The sequence below is a fragment of the Hyperolius riggenbachi genome, chromosome 8 (assembly GCF_040937935.1).
Source record: "Hyperolius riggenbachi isolate aHypRig1 chromosome 8, aHypRig1.pri, whole genome shotgun sequence".
NCBI lineage: Eukaryota > Metazoa > Chordata > Amphibia > Anura > Hyperoliidae > Hyperolius > Hyperolius riggenbachi.
Window position 1 is genome coordinate 249,476,763 of NC_090653.1, and position 16,964 is coordinate 249,493,726.

General features: G+C 44.5%; 1 protein-coding gene across 1 annotated transcript in view; it reads right to left on the bottom strand.

Moving 5' to 3' along the window:
• Positions 1–355: 355 nt before the first annotated feature.
• The window catches only part of URM1 (ubiquitin related modifier 1), a 33,924-nt gene continuing 17,315 nt past the window's right edge, over positions 356–16,964 (bottom strand). The window contains exons 3-5 of the mRNA XM_068249819.1: positions 16,465–16,546; positions 14,778–14,826; positions 356–806 (exon numbers count right to left, since the gene is read on the bottom strand). Of these exons, the coding sequence (XP_068105920.1) occupies positions 738–806; positions 14,778–14,826; positions 16,465–16,546 (200 nt within the window). The 3' untranslated portion in view covers positions 356–737. The remainder of the gene's footprint in view (positions 807–14,777; positions 14,827–16,464; positions 16,547–16,964) is intronic.

Genomic DNA, 16,964 nt, shown 5'->3' on the forward strand with positions numbered 1-16,964 from the left:
ACCCCTCAGTTGTGAAGTGGTTATTAAATACAGAGTGTAATTTGTAAACTGCAAATATTAGAGAATGATGCAATGCTATAGAAAAACAGCTAAAAAACAACTGAAAATAAAAATATATGAGACTCTTTTCTTTGCTTCGAATGTTCTATTAACTATCCGCACTACACATACAATTCATTATATCATACGTTTTTTTTGCTTCTGTGTCAATTTAAGAAACGTATTATTGGATATAGGCGGTCGAGGACCTGAACAGATGGTGGCAGGTGAGCATTATGCGCAATGTACCTGCCTGGAGGCCTAATGAGAACAGACACTAAGCTAGATGCAAAAAGTGACATTTGAAGACACAATATTTTAAAAAAATGGTTCAAAGTGTAATTTTTTTTATCAGCATGAAAATACAGCAAAACATAGTTGTGACTGAAAACAAGCAACACAATGGTAAGGATCCCTTGGCATATCGCATAAGGCCGCCATCGAGCGAGATGTCCAAGATGTCACCAAATGGATGTGTGAGACCGGTTATCTTCAAAGCTGTGACATATGGCAAAGGATTCTGGGAGACAGGCAGCTGCACAGCCATGTTTGCCAGCTGGATATGCATAAGCAGAATGCAAACTTCTTCTTTCCAGAAAGTGCTTTACGAGGAAGTGCCGCTGGAGTCACAGATGCAGATCCCATGAAAATCCCCCAACTCTGAACGTCATTGGTTTTATCCAAATCACAAGTCTTTACTATCCACCGTGTAATGTGGAGATGAACACAATGTTGTCCTGGTCTTGCAGTTTGTAATCCAGCTCACCCTGCAGACAGAATGACCTATATATGAGTCATGTAGAAAACCATACAGTCTAGAGGAGCCCATGCCAGTAAGCAAGGAATAAACACAAATAATGAAGGAATGATTATTATTACGATATTTGCATTAAGACATTAAAGTGCAGATTACATTTTAATTGGGAAAACTTTATTAGTCTGAGGGCCTACCTGAACAATCTGTACAGTATTCAGTATGGCCCATATATCACAGATGTGTAGAGTCAGACGGTCTATTTAACTCTGTAGAAGCAGTAGGCAAAGATTCTGACACATTATTCAAGCATAGCGTTACCGATCTGGCTGTGATTTATAAATAGGAGCTGTTCACACTTGTCCACCAGCAACGGATACACTGATTTTGTTGTGGTAAGTGATGTGGTAAGTAGTCTGTGATAATCCGGGAAGAACAGATGCAGTGTTCTCCCCAGGCTCTTTTAGCTGGGTGCTCCACCTGGCTAGTTTTGGTGAGCACCCAGCTACTTACAGCATAGGAGGATGTGAGCTGATAACAGAGTTGCACACAGAAGCACCGGCCCTGCATTCTTTTATCTCACCCCACCCACCTACTTTTTTATGCCGCCCGGCTGAAAAAAATTCTGGGGAGAACACTGTGATGTATATATAGATATGGATATATAACCTTTGGGGGTAATGCATCTGCCCCAGGCTCCAGCCGGACCACAGCGAACCATTGGTGCGGTCACTACACCGTCCGGTCTCGCTGACCGTACATGGTCCGGCGCAAGTGGGAACCGAGCCTTATGCTGTACATACTGTGACAGGTGTAGGTTGGGCGCTGAGGTTTGGCTATTAAAAAAGTAAAAGCGCCATGCTAAGTATACCATATCCACGTATGTCATACCTGAAACGCTGGACTTGGTGTATTGGCTGTGGGGTGCTATAATGCAGCTGAGATGTCCGTAACTGTAGACAGCAAAAGGATATTTAGGATAAGGCATAGAATTGAAGGATTAGTGTTAAGGGTAGGGGGACATTGTCTTTAGTGGTCAAGGCTGGAAGACTAAGGAAGAAGAAGTTAAAGGGGGGAAAAGGGGGTTACAGTTAAGCGTTATAAAAGGTATTACCATTAGGGGTGGTTAAAGAGAACCCGAGGTGGGTTTGAAGAATATTATCTGCATACAGAGGCTGGATCTGCCTATACAGCCCAGCCTCTGTTGCTATGCCAAACCCCCCTAAGGTCCCCCTGCACTCTGTAATCCCTCATAAATCACAGCCATGCTGCTGACAAACAGCTTGTCAGAGCTGGCTGTGTTTATCTCTATAGTGTCAGTCTGCTGCTCCCCCCGCCTCCTGCAGAACTCCAGTTCCCGCCTGCATCCCTTCCCTCCCTGCTGATTGGAGGGAAGGGACGGGGGCAGGGACCGGAGCTATGCAGGAGGCGGGGGAGCAGCTGAGACTGACACTATAGATGTAAACACAGCCTCTAAGCACGGCTGTGATTTATAAGGGATTGCAGAGTGCAGGGGGACCTTAGTGGGGTTTGGGATAGCAACAGAGGCTGGGCTGTATAGGCAGATCCAGCCTCTGTATGCAGATAACATTCTCTAAACACACCTCGGGTTCTCTTTAAAGTAAACCGGAAGTTAGAAAGCTCGTTTCAGGTTTAATACTTACCTAAGTGGAGGGAAGGCTCTGGATAGAATAGAGCCTTACCGTTCCTCCATTCAGTCTGTCGTTCGAGTGTTGTACCTCGGTAAAGCAAGTAGCTTCGAACTACTTAATCGAACAGATCTTTGGAACTTCTTGCGCCCCTGAGTAGTTACACGGACAATGGCATCACTACTGTGCATGCGCCAGTCCGGACCCACCCATGTGCAGTAGTGATGCACCCATAGTGATGTACTACTAGCTTGTGATTGCGTGATCCCCCAAGGCCACACCTCCCCCCTGTTGCAGCAAATCGGCGTACAGGGAGGGAGAAGGGGGATGCGCATCACCATGTAAAGCGCCACACAAAGAGTCCCATTGTCTGGGCAACCACACCCGGAACAGAACAGAGCCCCGCATGCGCGTAAGGAACGGGGATGGAGACTGGAGCACAGCACCGACACAAACACAAAGCACATACAACACCACTCTTATCATATACTTCTTACAAAAAACCCGCCATGAAAATAATGTAAATCAATTTACAAAAACTAACAGGCTGCTGATAGTAAACATACATTGCAGCCAACTCGCCGAAGCTGAGCAATACTCCTTTACATAAAAATATTTAAAAAAATCCAGTTATGGTGTCTGGAGAACAGGGAGCGGCAGGGACCCAAAACCGCCCAGGCAGCGGCACAAGGCAGTACCCCGGAATCGAAACAGGGACAAACGCCAATCGATGCTAAATACAAAAATGTATATTATGTCTAAACTGGGAGGGAGGACACAAAGCCCTCCATCTCATTCAGACCTGGGGGAGACGTGGCTCTCAGATCACCGACATTCCCTTTGTTTGAGAAACCTATCCTGATTACCCTCTCTAATTGACCCATGTATACGATCTATACCCACAAATCTCAGTCCCCTATAGTCGCCATCATGGTGTTGTCTGAAATGCAACCTGACGGGTGCAGTGGAGTTTACACTTTTAATGCTCTGTATATGCTCAGACATACGTTCTCGCAATTCACGTGTAGTCTTGACGATGTAGAAAGCCCCACAGGGGCACATCAGCAGATATACAACGAATTTTGTTGCACAATTGAAGTAATGTGATAAACTCCACTGCCTACCATCCGGAAGCACGACAGACCCACCAATATGCATGTATCTACAAAACTTGCAACCACCGCAGGTGTAGGTGCCAAGGACCCGACAATGTGGTCTGGGGCCATCAATAACTTCAAAGTGACTCATAACCAAAGACTCCCTCAAGGAAGGGGCTCTGTGAAAAGCTATATTCGGTCTGGGTGGACCACTGGTTCGAGTGTTGTACACCGGTAAAGCAAGTAGCTTCAAACTACTTAATCGAACAGACCTTTGGAACTTCTTGCGCCCCTGAGTAGTTACAAGGACAATAGCATCACTACTGTGCATGACCCACCCATGTGCAGTTTTGATGCACCAATATTGATGTACTATTTGACACTCGTAGCACTGGCAACTTTTGTTTCCAGTTCTCTCCCCAGGACCACAGAAAGTTCCACTTGCTTGTGTTTGCGTGATCCCCCAAGGTCCTAGTGCTCCCCTATTAGTGGCTCCCAATGCAGCCACTAGATCTCATCTGCCTTGTTCTCGGTCTGAGTTTCCCTGCATGACGCGTGACATCATGTGACGTGCAGAGGACCAAGAGCGAGGCAGAGGGGACCTAGTGTTGTCAGTGGGGGTGCAGGAGAAACCCAATGCTGGAAGAGGTTAGCTTAAAGTGGACCTGAACTACTGCACATGAGAGACAGAGGACACAGAGAAATCCACACTGCATGTGTTTATAGAGAACAGTCTGTCTAATTCTCCCTTCTCAGGAAGTAATGAGCTAGTGGAATTTGAGAACCCAGCTGTCTGCTGAGTTTGCAGAGTTGAGAGCTAATATGTAAACACAGGAGTTTAACCCTTTCTGTGCTCCCAGCAAACCAGGCAGTACCTACACTCCAAAGGAGCTCGAAAAGCTGTAGCAAGGAAATGTTTTTTCTGCAAAGGTTATTATGCTGTTGCTTATCTGTTAGAGCAGAGAGGAAGTTCTGAGTTCAGGTCCCTTTTAAGCATTACTTCAGCTCTGATCTGTGGGTCTGTCAAAGGGAGGCTAAGTGGTGAGATCTAGGGAGCACTGGATGCGGGCCCAAGTGGATGAGGGAAAGAAGAAGTCCATGCTTCCCTACCCCAGTTACACCACTGACCATATATGGAGTCCAGGGTCTGCAGTTACTTCTCTGGTTACAGGGCTGTGAAGTTATGGAGAAGTGCCAGAATTATTTATTTTGTTGCAGTGGGTCTAATGTAACTTAGAAATTCTCCCCTGCAACCATTGCAAGACACTCTATTGTCTCCGTAAAACAGGAGATATGTACAAGAAGGTCCTCCGATGGTCTCCAGCCCATAGAGCGTTAGTAAATCAGGCTGCGTAAGTCTTTTGTGTGTCAGAAACAATGCAAAGCATCACAAATACAGCACAGAAATGGATAAAGGCTTTACAGGCCAGCATACATCAATGATTGTGTTAATGTGGGCTGTTTTCATGGGTTGGGGGAGTGGAAGCTTCATTGTGATTTCTTCCTATGTTAAGTCAATAGGAGGCCTTTCTGCCCTTGGCATACAGTGTGAAGCATAGGAAGGAGCGTGTGCTGCGGCTTGTACTGACCCGCCTCCTGCAAGCCTGCATTGGAATATGGTAATGCCTCCCTGCACTCACACACTGACCAGGAACAGATTCCTGCCCCGAGGAACTAACTAAATACAGTGCTTCAAACTGCAATGGCACAATGCTTAAAGGGGAACTGTTACAAAAATCTTAAAATTTAAAACACATACAAATAAGAAGTGCATTTTTTCTAGAGTAAAATGAGCCATAAATTACTTTTCTCCTATGCTGCTGTCACTTATTTATTAGAAATCTGACATTACCTACAGCTTTTGGGCTAGTCCATCTCTCCATAGGGGATTCTCAGCATGGCCTTTATTCATTATAAAGACATTCCCTGAAAAAGATTTATACAAAGATGCTGGGCCAGCCTCCCTGCTCACTCTACACAGTTGGACAGAGCAAGTGCTTTTAAAAATAAAGAACACCCTGAGAAACACCCCCCCCCCCTCCCCCATGAAAGAGATCAACTAGTCCAAAATCTGTCGGTAATGTCAGATTTCTACTACTTACTTTAAGTGACAGCAACATAGGAGAAAAGTAATCTATGGCCCATTTTACTCTGGAAGAAACATATTTCTTATTTGTACGTTTACATGCATTTTAAATTTTAAGATTTTCACAACAGAGGTTCTTCAATCAAGAGGGATATAGAGGCTGCTATATTTACAGTATGTCCTTTTAAACAATGCAGAGTGCCTGACTGTCCTGATGATCCTCTGCCTCTGGTACATTTAGCCATGGACCCTGAACAAGCATGCAGATCAGGTGCTCTGACTGAAATCTGACTGGATTAGCTGCATGCTTGTTTCAGGTACGTGATTCAGACACTGCTGCAACCAAAGAGATCAGTAGGACAGCCAGGCAAAGCTACACTTTGTGGAACATGGCAATACTGGGAAGCCACCACTGAGGGGACACGGCAGTGCTGGGAGGGACACAGCAATGCTACAGTGGGCGGAAATGGCAGCACTCCATGGCAAACATGGAGTGAGGTGAATCCTCCAAATATCTTTACATGTAGTCTAATTGGTTGTGCCTAAGCTGAAGTGAAGCATGGCTTGTAAGAATGTAGTATCGCATTAGATCAACCTGTGCATATTCCCCAAATAACAGTTAGGCAGCTTGTTCCCCTAAAACAGTGGTCCTCAAACTAGGGCCCGCAGGCCGAATACGGCCCCCTGAGGATTTTTTACCGGCCCCCCACACACAAATTGTATCACTTATACAGTAGATGCGGTCAGCTACATCTTTAAATATTGGTGGTCTGCATATAGAATAGCAGTGCTACCATCACCCATCCACAGGGAAGCCAGAAAGCAGTAATTCGCTGGTTACATAGTTACATAGTCATTTTGGTTGAAAAAAGACATACGTCCATCGAGTTCAACCAGTACAAAGTACAACTCCAGCCTGCTCCCTTACATATCCCTGTTGATCCAGAGGAAGGCGAAAAAACCCTTACAAGGCATGGTCCAATTAGCCCCAAAAGGGAAAAATTCCTTCCCGACTCCAGATGGCAATCAGATAAAATCCCTGAATCAACATCATTAGGCATTACCTAGTAATTGTTGCCAATCAAATTCCACATCAGGTGACACTGCTGTCCACTGCAGGTTGTCACCTGGGTATGCTTCACTGTCTGGCCTGCAAAGACTTCTACATTATTTAATGTATACTCCGGCCCCCCAGCAGTCTCAAGTACGTTGACCCGGCCCTCGACCCAAAACGTTTGGGGACCCCTGCCCTAAAAGATGTAACCAGGCATCAGAATTTCCACCAGATAAAAACTAGTATCTGTATGGAGAGCACAGAGTAGGGACACCAAGAGCCAAATATAGTGTAGTATGTACTGGTAGTTGAAATGAAGTATGATAGAGTAATAAGCTATACTCACAAAGCAGGGTTGCCTCAAAGGCAACCACTGTATAGGCAGGTGGAAAGATTAGACCTGACCCCTCTCAGGATTAAGAAGTCGCTCCATAGATAAGGAAAAAAGGGGGTAACACCCCTCTCCACTAAGGGTGGGCTTTATATAGCGTAGTCTGGATACAAAGGCACCAAAAGGATAAAAGTATCTAAAAAAGTTTAAAACATGAGGAGGCAGTGGTGGACTTACCTCCTCCAAGAAGATACAAAAATTGCCAGTGTTTGTCAAATACAAGAAGTTTATTTACATACTCCGAGGGACAATGCAACGTGTTTCTCAGGTTTGATCCTGCTTCATCAGGCAATAACAACGGAGCGATAGCAAATGTGGTCAGTAGAAGAGCCAGGCACCTGTGACCACATATTCACACCTTTAGCAGTGGGAGGAGACTGGCTGGGTCGGGTGATCTGCTCTGTGCTGGGGAAGGAAATCCCACTCTCCTCGCATTGAGGAGCTACTGGATACTGTCAGGCACTTTCAAAGTATTTACAGCAGACAGTGCCGACGTCTATTATACACAAACCTTTGCATACTGCTAATTAATGCAAATTGACTATCACATGCATTAACAAAGTGAGAGTCTGAAGTCAGGCTTGAAGGGGATGGTGGAAGAAGACTCAGGCACTATTGCTGGCTGTATATAAGAATTAATGAAATTATTTTTAATTACTATAGAACAGGATTTAATCATCTTTTTTGTTTGCCTGAAGTTAACTTTCACATTTTGTAATGAGGTGTTTTAAGCCTTTGTGACCCCCATCTTTCTGCTCAGCACAGAGCTACAGACATACATTTTACTGCTGGGAGAAGCAAACTCAATCACCAACCAGTTCAGCTAAGAGGAAAAGCGCAGCCATGTTTTACTTGTTAATGCACTCACACCGAAGTATGGTTGCATTGCTTTAAAAGGAGGTTCTGATCAGGAAGGCAATATACTAACATTAAGGGCTTGTTTCCATTGCAACGCAGGTGGTCGTGCGTCAGCGCGGCTCTGCTTTGCATCACGTGATTCCCTGAGACAGCGCTAGCGATCCTATTCATTATAATGAATGGGATTGCAGGCGCAATCACCCCAAAATGCATGCAACCATGCACTGCGATTCAGTATTGAATCGCAGTGTATATGTGGGAAACATCAGTCAGTGCAGTCTATGCACTCATTGATGTGCCTGCGATTGCGTTTCCATAAGCGTGACTAAAAGTGAGCATATGGAAACGAGCCCTTAATGTACCCCTGACCTGGTCTTATATACTTTTAAAATTGTTTTATTGCTGGTGCTGTGACTTTGTCACTGCACACAGCACCACCATCCCCCCTCCAACGCCCCCTGTGGCCCCATTCTGGCAATAATTATGAGTGGGAAGGAAGTGACAGATCTTCCTCCCTGCTGTGAGTGCATAACTCCGCCCCCTCCACCTGCCATTTTAGTTCCGTATCGAATTCATTGCACACAGCGCGCAGGGTAGCTGCACTGTGTGCGGGCTTGTAGTAATTGAGGTAGGAAGGATATTCAACCTCAATTATTACAAGCATGCACACAGCGCAGCTCCTCTGTGTCAGATACGGAACTAAAGCGGCATGTGGAGGGGGTGGAGTTATGGACGCACTGCAGGGAGGAAGAACTTCCACTTCCTCCCCACTCATATTCAACGTTCTGCCTCAGTCGAAGACTATGACTGAGCAGAACAGGGTACTGGAGGGGGGAGGATGGTGCTGTGACTAAGTCACAGCACCAATGGTAAAACATTAATAAAAGTTTAAGTGGAGGGGGGAACCGAGTCAAGGGGTACTTTAAGTTCTGTTTTAAAATACTTGCAAAATACTGACTTGGGACTCACTGTTTACATCACAGGTGACAAACACAAGGCCTACAGGCCAAATGCGGCCCTCCTTGCCATTGTATGTGGCCCTCCAGAACTTCAAATGTGCATCTTTGTAAGCAGTAAAATAAATGATAGCGCACTGCCTTTTAGTTCAGAGGAACTGACTGTGTTCTGGTTGGAACATTGCCAGTTTGACAGTTTGAGCAGCAACAACTCATGAAACACCTGATAAAAATACACCCCCCAGCTAACCAAAAAGACTTTCGGGGAAGTGAAGGCTAGCCTAGCATCTTGCCTTAGGTCACATTTCATCTTGATCCTTTTCTGCCAAAGCAGCAGTGGGGAAGGTTAAAATTAAACTGCTTCTCCACTGCACAACTCTACAGAAGCGGGAAGAGCTGGACCCCCATGTTTGCCATCATTACGCCACTTAGTTTGAGGCTGTTCAATAACTGTTAAATCTTAACAAACCATTTGGCCCGCAACTTAGAGGAGGTTTTACATTTTGGCCTGTTACGTGATTGAGTTAGAAACACTTGGTTTACACTAAGAAATGAATAATTAATCCTACTCCTCTCAGCATGTGCTGAAGCGTTTATAGGCGCTGCAAAGTGATGATAAGCAATGAAGAGAAATGCATGAAGGAAAAGAAAAACTAGAAGGAGGGAAGGGTTTAAAAAAGTAATCAGTCCTCATCCGGTGCATCCCCTAAAAGGCCAGTGACAAGCGGTTTGCACTTGTGCAGTAGCACTGCGCATGTGACGGCTCGCGCATGAGCAGTAGCATTGACCCAAGTAGGCTTTAGCGGAAAAAGCTGAGCTTAAGCGGGTCCGTGCTATTGCATAGGTATAAAGCGCGCATGCAATCTTCAGAGGTCTCAGAGCTGGAATGGTCTAGTGGAGGAGGAAAGGGGAAGCCTCCTGAGGTATCCAAAATGTTACGTTGCAGGCCTCACAGGTTTACTTTAAAGATGTCGGTTTGAAGATGACAAGGTTCAAAGAATACGATTAGTTGTAGTGTTGGGCAACCTCTGAACTTTAACCAGTGCTGCCAACTCCTTCCTATAACTACTGACACATATGAAGTATACAGATCTTATGGCTTGTTAGATGTCATTAAGGTTTTAATTTTGCGGTTGTAGCCACACTTGCATAACGTAAATGCGTTGTATTTAAAGCGATGATTTGGCATCCCTGAGTTTCACCTCACGATAGTCTAACATGAGCACAGTAGGTGTCAATGGGAGTTAGCTTGATGAGCTCAGCAAATCACAACTCGAAACACAAGTCATTCAGCACTGGACTATTATTGCAAGACACGAGATTCCAGTCATCTCTATGGACAATATTTTTAAAACCCTTTTAACAGGTAGGATGTTAAAGGACTACTGTAGGGGGTTAGGGGGGGCTTCTAACGCTCCCCGCAGATGTCCTGTGCCCGCACAGCCAGTCACTGATGCTCCAGTCCCCGCCTCTGGGTCACTTCCTGAATTTGCAATTTTAAAGTCGGAAAAACCACTGTGCGCCCTTGCTCCTGCTGATGGCACCAAGAGCGTACTGCGCATGCGCAGACAGTACTGGGCCTGCGCAGTAGGGGTGCACGGTTTCTCGGTTTTTAATCGAAACCGCGATTCATTAGAAGACGATCTTCTGATCGTCAGTATCTTGAAAATCGCGATTTTCCGGCTCCCGCCCGCTTTGTGGATGTTGCGCCTTTTACCCGCGCTGTGCGCTTTGCAGAGAGGATTACCAGGACTCTCCGTTCATCCCCGGCTTCCGGCTGGAGGGCAGTACTGACACGCCGAGCTGTCAGTGGACGGGGAGCTGGCTGCAGCTCCGCTTCTATGGCATCAACCAGCTGCTGGCCTTCTCTTAGGCGGGACTGGGCGGCCAGGACAGGACAACCGCCACTGCGGGGAAGGAAAAAACACCAGGCTGAACGTGAGCGAGGAGGCGGCGGGCATGGTCGCTCTGCTCCACCTGGAAGTGCTGCCCCATCACTTGCGGGTGTTTGCTCTGTGCTCCCCCCGGGGACCCGGACTCTACACCCGGGCCCTGACGGCCGCTTGCGGGTCCTGGAGGAGCACAAGCCTCTCATGCCAATCTGGCTGCAGGCGATCGTCATCGCGGTGCTTCTCGCCCTGTTCGGCATCTTCAGCGGCCTGAACCTGGGGGCTGATGGCGCTGGACCCCATGGAGCTACGGGTGGTGCAGCGGTGTGGCACGGACCGGGAGAGGAAGTACGCCGCCAAGATCGAATCTGTGCGCCGCCTGCTGTGCTCCCTGCTGCTGGTCAACACTACGCTCACCGCCCTGCTGGACGAGCTGATCGGCTCCGGGCTGGCTGCTGTGGCCGCCTCCACCATGGGCATCGTGGTGCTGAGAGAGATTGTGCTCCCACCACGGCCTGGCAGTGGGGGCCAACACGCTCTTCCTCACCCGCTTCTTCATGATTGTCACCTTCCCTATTGCCTATGCGGTGAGCCGCCTGCTGGACTGCGTGCTGGGACAGGAGATCGGCACCGTCTACAACCGGGAGAAGCTGCTGGAGATGCACAAGGTTTGTGTGTATGTGGCCGATGTCCTGCCAGGAGGTGTGTGTCATTACACCTGCCTGCTCCTCATTAGGGGTCTCCTTGTTTTTAAAAAAAAAATCGTGAAAAAAATAGAAATCGCAATTTCTGAAAGAAAAATTGCAATTTCAATTTTTTCCTAAAATTGTGCAGCCCTACTGCGCAGTACACTCCAGGTGATGTCAGCAGGAGCCAGGACACAGCAGTGCAATCACAGTGGTTTTCCGACTTTAAAGTCGCAAATTCCAAAAGGGACCCAGAGACAGGGACAGGAGCATCGGTGAGTGGCTGCGCAGGCACCGGACGTCTGTGGGGGACTGTTAGAAGCTCCGGGTAAGTTCAACTCATTTTCCCCCTACCGTACTCCTTTAAAGAACAAGCGACACCCATGCTAACCAGAAATAAAAAACACATATCTAAGTAGATAAATACTACTTCTACTTACATAACAGATGTATTGTGCTATCCACTTAATGATTCCTGTGAATTTTATAAAGGAAAAGCAGAAAATCCTATTCTGGGCATTGGCCATCTTGCCAAGCTAATGCTGACATCATATCCTCCCTGACTCTTGTTTTCCTCCTCCCTTCTCTTGCTCAATATTCATTAGCTGCCCTCCTCCCAGAGTCTTCAGACACTCCCACTGAGGTGTATACTAGGAACTACACCTTCTCATCCTCCAATCGCTGATTTACCTCAGCCTTGCTTGTAAACACAAGTGAGCAGAGGTGTTTCAGATAAGAAAGCTAGGCAGGGAAATAAATGGAAGAAGAGGAATACATTATAGATAAAAAGAACTCCCAGCATTCAACTCTTTGGCACTGTTTGGCACTAGGGCCAGTGCTTCTAAAGTATGTGATAACTCCAAACCATAACAGTAGAAAACATTTTGCAAGTTTTGAATGCAGGATTAGCATCTTTATCACTTAATACACTCAGACCAGTTGCTGTTGAAATTTGATTTTTATGGTGACAATACCGCTATAAAAAGACTGTTACTACTATGTTAATTGTTACAGTTACATAGTTATTTGGGTTGAAAAAAGACATACGTCCATCAAGTTCAACCAGAGAACAAAGTAAAACACCAGCCTGCTCACTCACATATCCCTGTTGATCCAGAGGAAGGCAAAACCCTTACAAGGCAATGGTCCAATTAACCCCTAGAAGGGAAAAAATTCCTTCCCGACTCCAGATGGCAATCAGATAAAATCCCTGGAACAACATCATTGGGCATTACCTAGTAATTGTAGCCATGGATGTCTTTCAACGCAAGGAAAGCATCTAAGCCCCCTTTAATTGCCGGTATAGAATTTGCCATAACTACTTCCTGTGGCAATGCATTTCATATTTTAATCACTCTTACTGTAAAGAACCCTTTCGTAAATAAATGGCTAAAACGTTTTTCGTCCATGCGCAGATCATGTCCTCTAGTTTTTTGAGAAGGCCTAGGGACTAAAAGCTCATCCGCCAAGCTTTTGTATTGCCCTCTGATGTATTTATACATGTTAATTAGATCTCCTCTAAGGCGTCTTTTCTCTAGACTAAATAAACCCAGTTTATCGAACCTTTCTTGGTGAGACCTTCCATCCCACGTATCAATTTTGTTGCTCGTCTCTGCGCCTGCTCTAAAACTGCAATATCTTTCCTGTAATGTGGTGCCTAGAACTGAATTTCATATTCCAGATGTGGCCTTACTAGAGAGTTAAACAGGGGCAATATTATGCTAGCATCTCAAGTTTTTATTTCCCTTTTAATGCATCCCAAAATTTTGTTAGCTTTAGCTGCAGTGGCTTGGCATTGAGTACGATTATTTAAATTGTTGTCGATGAGTACTCCTAAATCCTTCTCCAAGATTGATGTCCCAAACTGTATCCCATTTATTTTGTATGGTGCTAGACCATTGGTACGACCAAAATGCATGACTTTACATTTTTCAACATTGAATTTCATCTGCCATTTATGTGCCTATATAGCCATCCTATCCAGAACCTGTTGCAATATGACACTATCTTCCTGAGAGTTGATGATTCTGCACAATTTTGTATCATCTGAAAAAATAGCAACATTGCTCACTACTGCATCTACTAGGTCATTAATAAATAAATTGAAGAGCACTGGACCCAGTACAGACCCCTGTGGGACCCCACTGATAACAGTCTCCTATTTTGAGTATGATCCATTGACCACAACTCTTTGTTTTCTGTCCATTAGCCAGTTCCCTATCCATGCACACAGACTCTTCCCCAGTCCTTGCATCCTCAACTTTTGCCCCAGACTTTTGTGGGGAACAGTGTCAAAGGCCTTTGCAAAGTCCAAGTATATCACATCTACAGCATTCCCAATATCCATATTAGCATTCACTACCTCATAAAAGCTGAGCATGTTAGTCAAACAGGACCTGTCTTTAGTAAACCCATGTTGATGCTGAGAAATAAGTTTTCTACTATGAAGTAATGTATATTATCTCTTAGTAACCCCTAAAATAGTTTGCATACAACTGATGTTAAGCTTACAGGTCTATTTTTGCCCTTCTTAAATAATGGGAAAACGTGGGCTGTACGCCAATCCACTGGGACTCTGCCAGTTGAAAGAGAGTCACAATAGATAAGATAAAGGGGTTTATCTATAACTGAACTTAATTCCCTTAGGACCCGAGGATGCATGCCATCCGGGCCAGGTGCCTTGTCTATTTTTAATTTATTTAGTCTTGCCTTCACTTCTTCCTGCGTTAAGTATTTAATATTACAGTTGGAAGATTGAAACTCTTCTGCATCTGTAATTTGCAACAGTGATGTTTCCCTTGTGAAGACCGATGCAAAGAAAGCATTTAATAACTCTGCCTTACCTTGGTCATCCACCATTGAGTTCCTCCCTCATCCTTTAGGAGTCCAATACAGTCAACCTTTCTTTTTTTAGAGTTGATGTACTTTTAAAACTTCTTTGGGTTAGATTTGATATCCCTAGCGATTTGATTTTCAGCTTCAATCTTTGCCAGCCTAATTTAACTTAATGCAGCCTCAGTCCCCTCCTGTTTTAGGACCTTATATGCATTATTTTTCCCCTTCATTTGATCTCTAACCTTTCTATTCATCCATAGAGGCCTTTTTTATTCCTAGACATTTTGTTTCCATATGGGATATACATACTACAATATTTATTGAAAATAGGTTTAAAAGCTTGCCATATTGTGTTATAGGATAATTTTTTGTTTTGTTTAACCTTGATTTTAATTTTCTCTTTCCAAGAGTAGTTCTAATCCCAAAGGTAACTAAAGTAGTAACCACACATGAAAATGCAGAATCTATTTATTCCTTGCTTACCATCAGTTCCCAGTCTGCATCATTCACAAGGACTAGTATCCCCGGCCTCCTGCAGAAAGGAGAAACACAGCAATCAAATCTCAAAGTGGGCGGACAATGTCTCTGGATCTATACTGCTATAATGAAATGAGCTGATCCTGTAAGTGCACTCTGAATGACAAATGGCCTATACCCAATACGTAAGTGCGATTACAATTTGACAATGCTGCAATGATACAGTACTGCTTGGTGTTGGAGACTAAAGCCTTATATAGACAAGATACAAACACACACATGCGATCGGGATACTGCAGTTGTGATTTAACAGTTAACATACATGATTGGTTAGGCTTAGCGTGTGTTCAGTACTACAGAGGTGAGTATGACAATGACAAAAAAAAAAAGCATCCCTGGAAACAGCTAAGAGGACATTCTGAGCGCTTTTAAAAATATTATCGCTTTGTAAAGCGATTGGCTAATGTATTTTTAGAGAAGGATCACACCAGAGTGATGTGACTTTTTCCCAAATGCAAACGCGGGTCCTGCAGCATAAGCATTTCTACTTTGCTCTGAAAGATTCCTCGCAGCTTGAAAGCTACTATCCCAGAACATTTTTAGCAGAACATCACTGAAATGGTTACACAAAGCACTTTCTCCTGCTATTCAGCTTCAAATCCGCATCCAAACTGAAGAGAACAGTATCTTTTTTTACTTGTTATACACACATGTATTAACACTGGAATGTAAACAAACACTCTCTGAGAAACTGTCTCTGCTTCAGTCACACAGAGTGTTCAGAATAGCTCATTAGAAGATTTTAATATATAATAAAAAGCAGTTATAACAGAAAAAGAATAAAACACAATGGCAGGTTTCAGGGTAAGAAAAACTACACTTTGGAAACTTGTAATTTGTAAACAGACAATATTACGTGTGCACAAAAGCAAATATGATAACTGTATGAGTAATAAAAAATAGGAAATCACATTCTTATTGAATTTTATGTCAGAGTTTCAGACCACTTTAGGTATAGGAAAAGTGGAAAATCACTCTAAAAAAATGCTAGAACAGAGAAATTTTCCAAGCAGTTTTTTTTTTACAAAAGCTGTACACTTCCCGCACTACTGTACAAAAAAATTAAAATTGCTACACCAAAACGCTCCAAAACTCGCTAGCCATACCTAGAACATCGCTAGGCACATGCTCTGAAAATTTGCTTCCAAAAACGCTTAGCGCTTGTGCGGACATGCTCCCGTAAGTCTTGATCTAGAGGGGGTGTAGCAGCAACATCCTGGCTTTGGAGGGTGGAGAGAGAGAGGTGGGTGGGCAGAAGTAGTGAGAGGAAGTGGATTGCCACAGAAAACAGACTTGCCACAGCAAGAGAACTTGAGGGCTGGATGTGCCATTTGGACAGCCCTGTTGTAGAGGACAGTGCAGCAGATTTATCAAAAATGTTGCGGAGAAAATTGGAGCAAAACAGACAGAAAGGAAGAGCAGTCAGTAGCTTAGGACAGCCAATCAGATTATTTATCTGAGCATCTGCTTGTGCTGGCTTTGAGAAATCTGCCCTATTAAGAGTTCTGGCAATTTATAAGTTATATCCCAATCTTTATGACAGTATTACTGATTCAGCCGCATCCAAGGAAAAAATCCCTCACAACCACAAAGCCCCCCACAGCACACCCCACATGCAGTATACTATACTCACACTGTGTCCCCTTGAATAAATAGTTCGGGACGTTCCTTCAGCAAATTATCTTTAATCCACACCAGCAACTGCCTGATGTCCCCTGAGAAAAAAACAACACTGTCAAGTGGTGAACAATTTACTTCAGCAAAAACTTTGTGAGCAGCGTTAATGAGAACCTGAATCAATAAGTATATGGAGGCTGCCATATTTATTTCCTTTTAAGCAATACCAGTTGCCTGGCTGTCCTGCTTTGTGGACATGCAACCGATCTCAGATTTTTTGTCTTGTGATGGTCAGAAAACTTGCATTTTCTCTTTTCAGTTTCAGACTTTTCTGTTTCTTCTGAATTTGACGTTTTACAAAAACGTATTAGTTATTACCTTTTTAGACAATCAACCACTAGCCGCTGTCCACTAACTGATGTCTGGCGGAACTAGAATAGCCATGCCATGGTAACTACTTGATGTTATAATTGTTGACAACGTAAAGCAATGCCACGTGGGTGAATCGAGAATGGC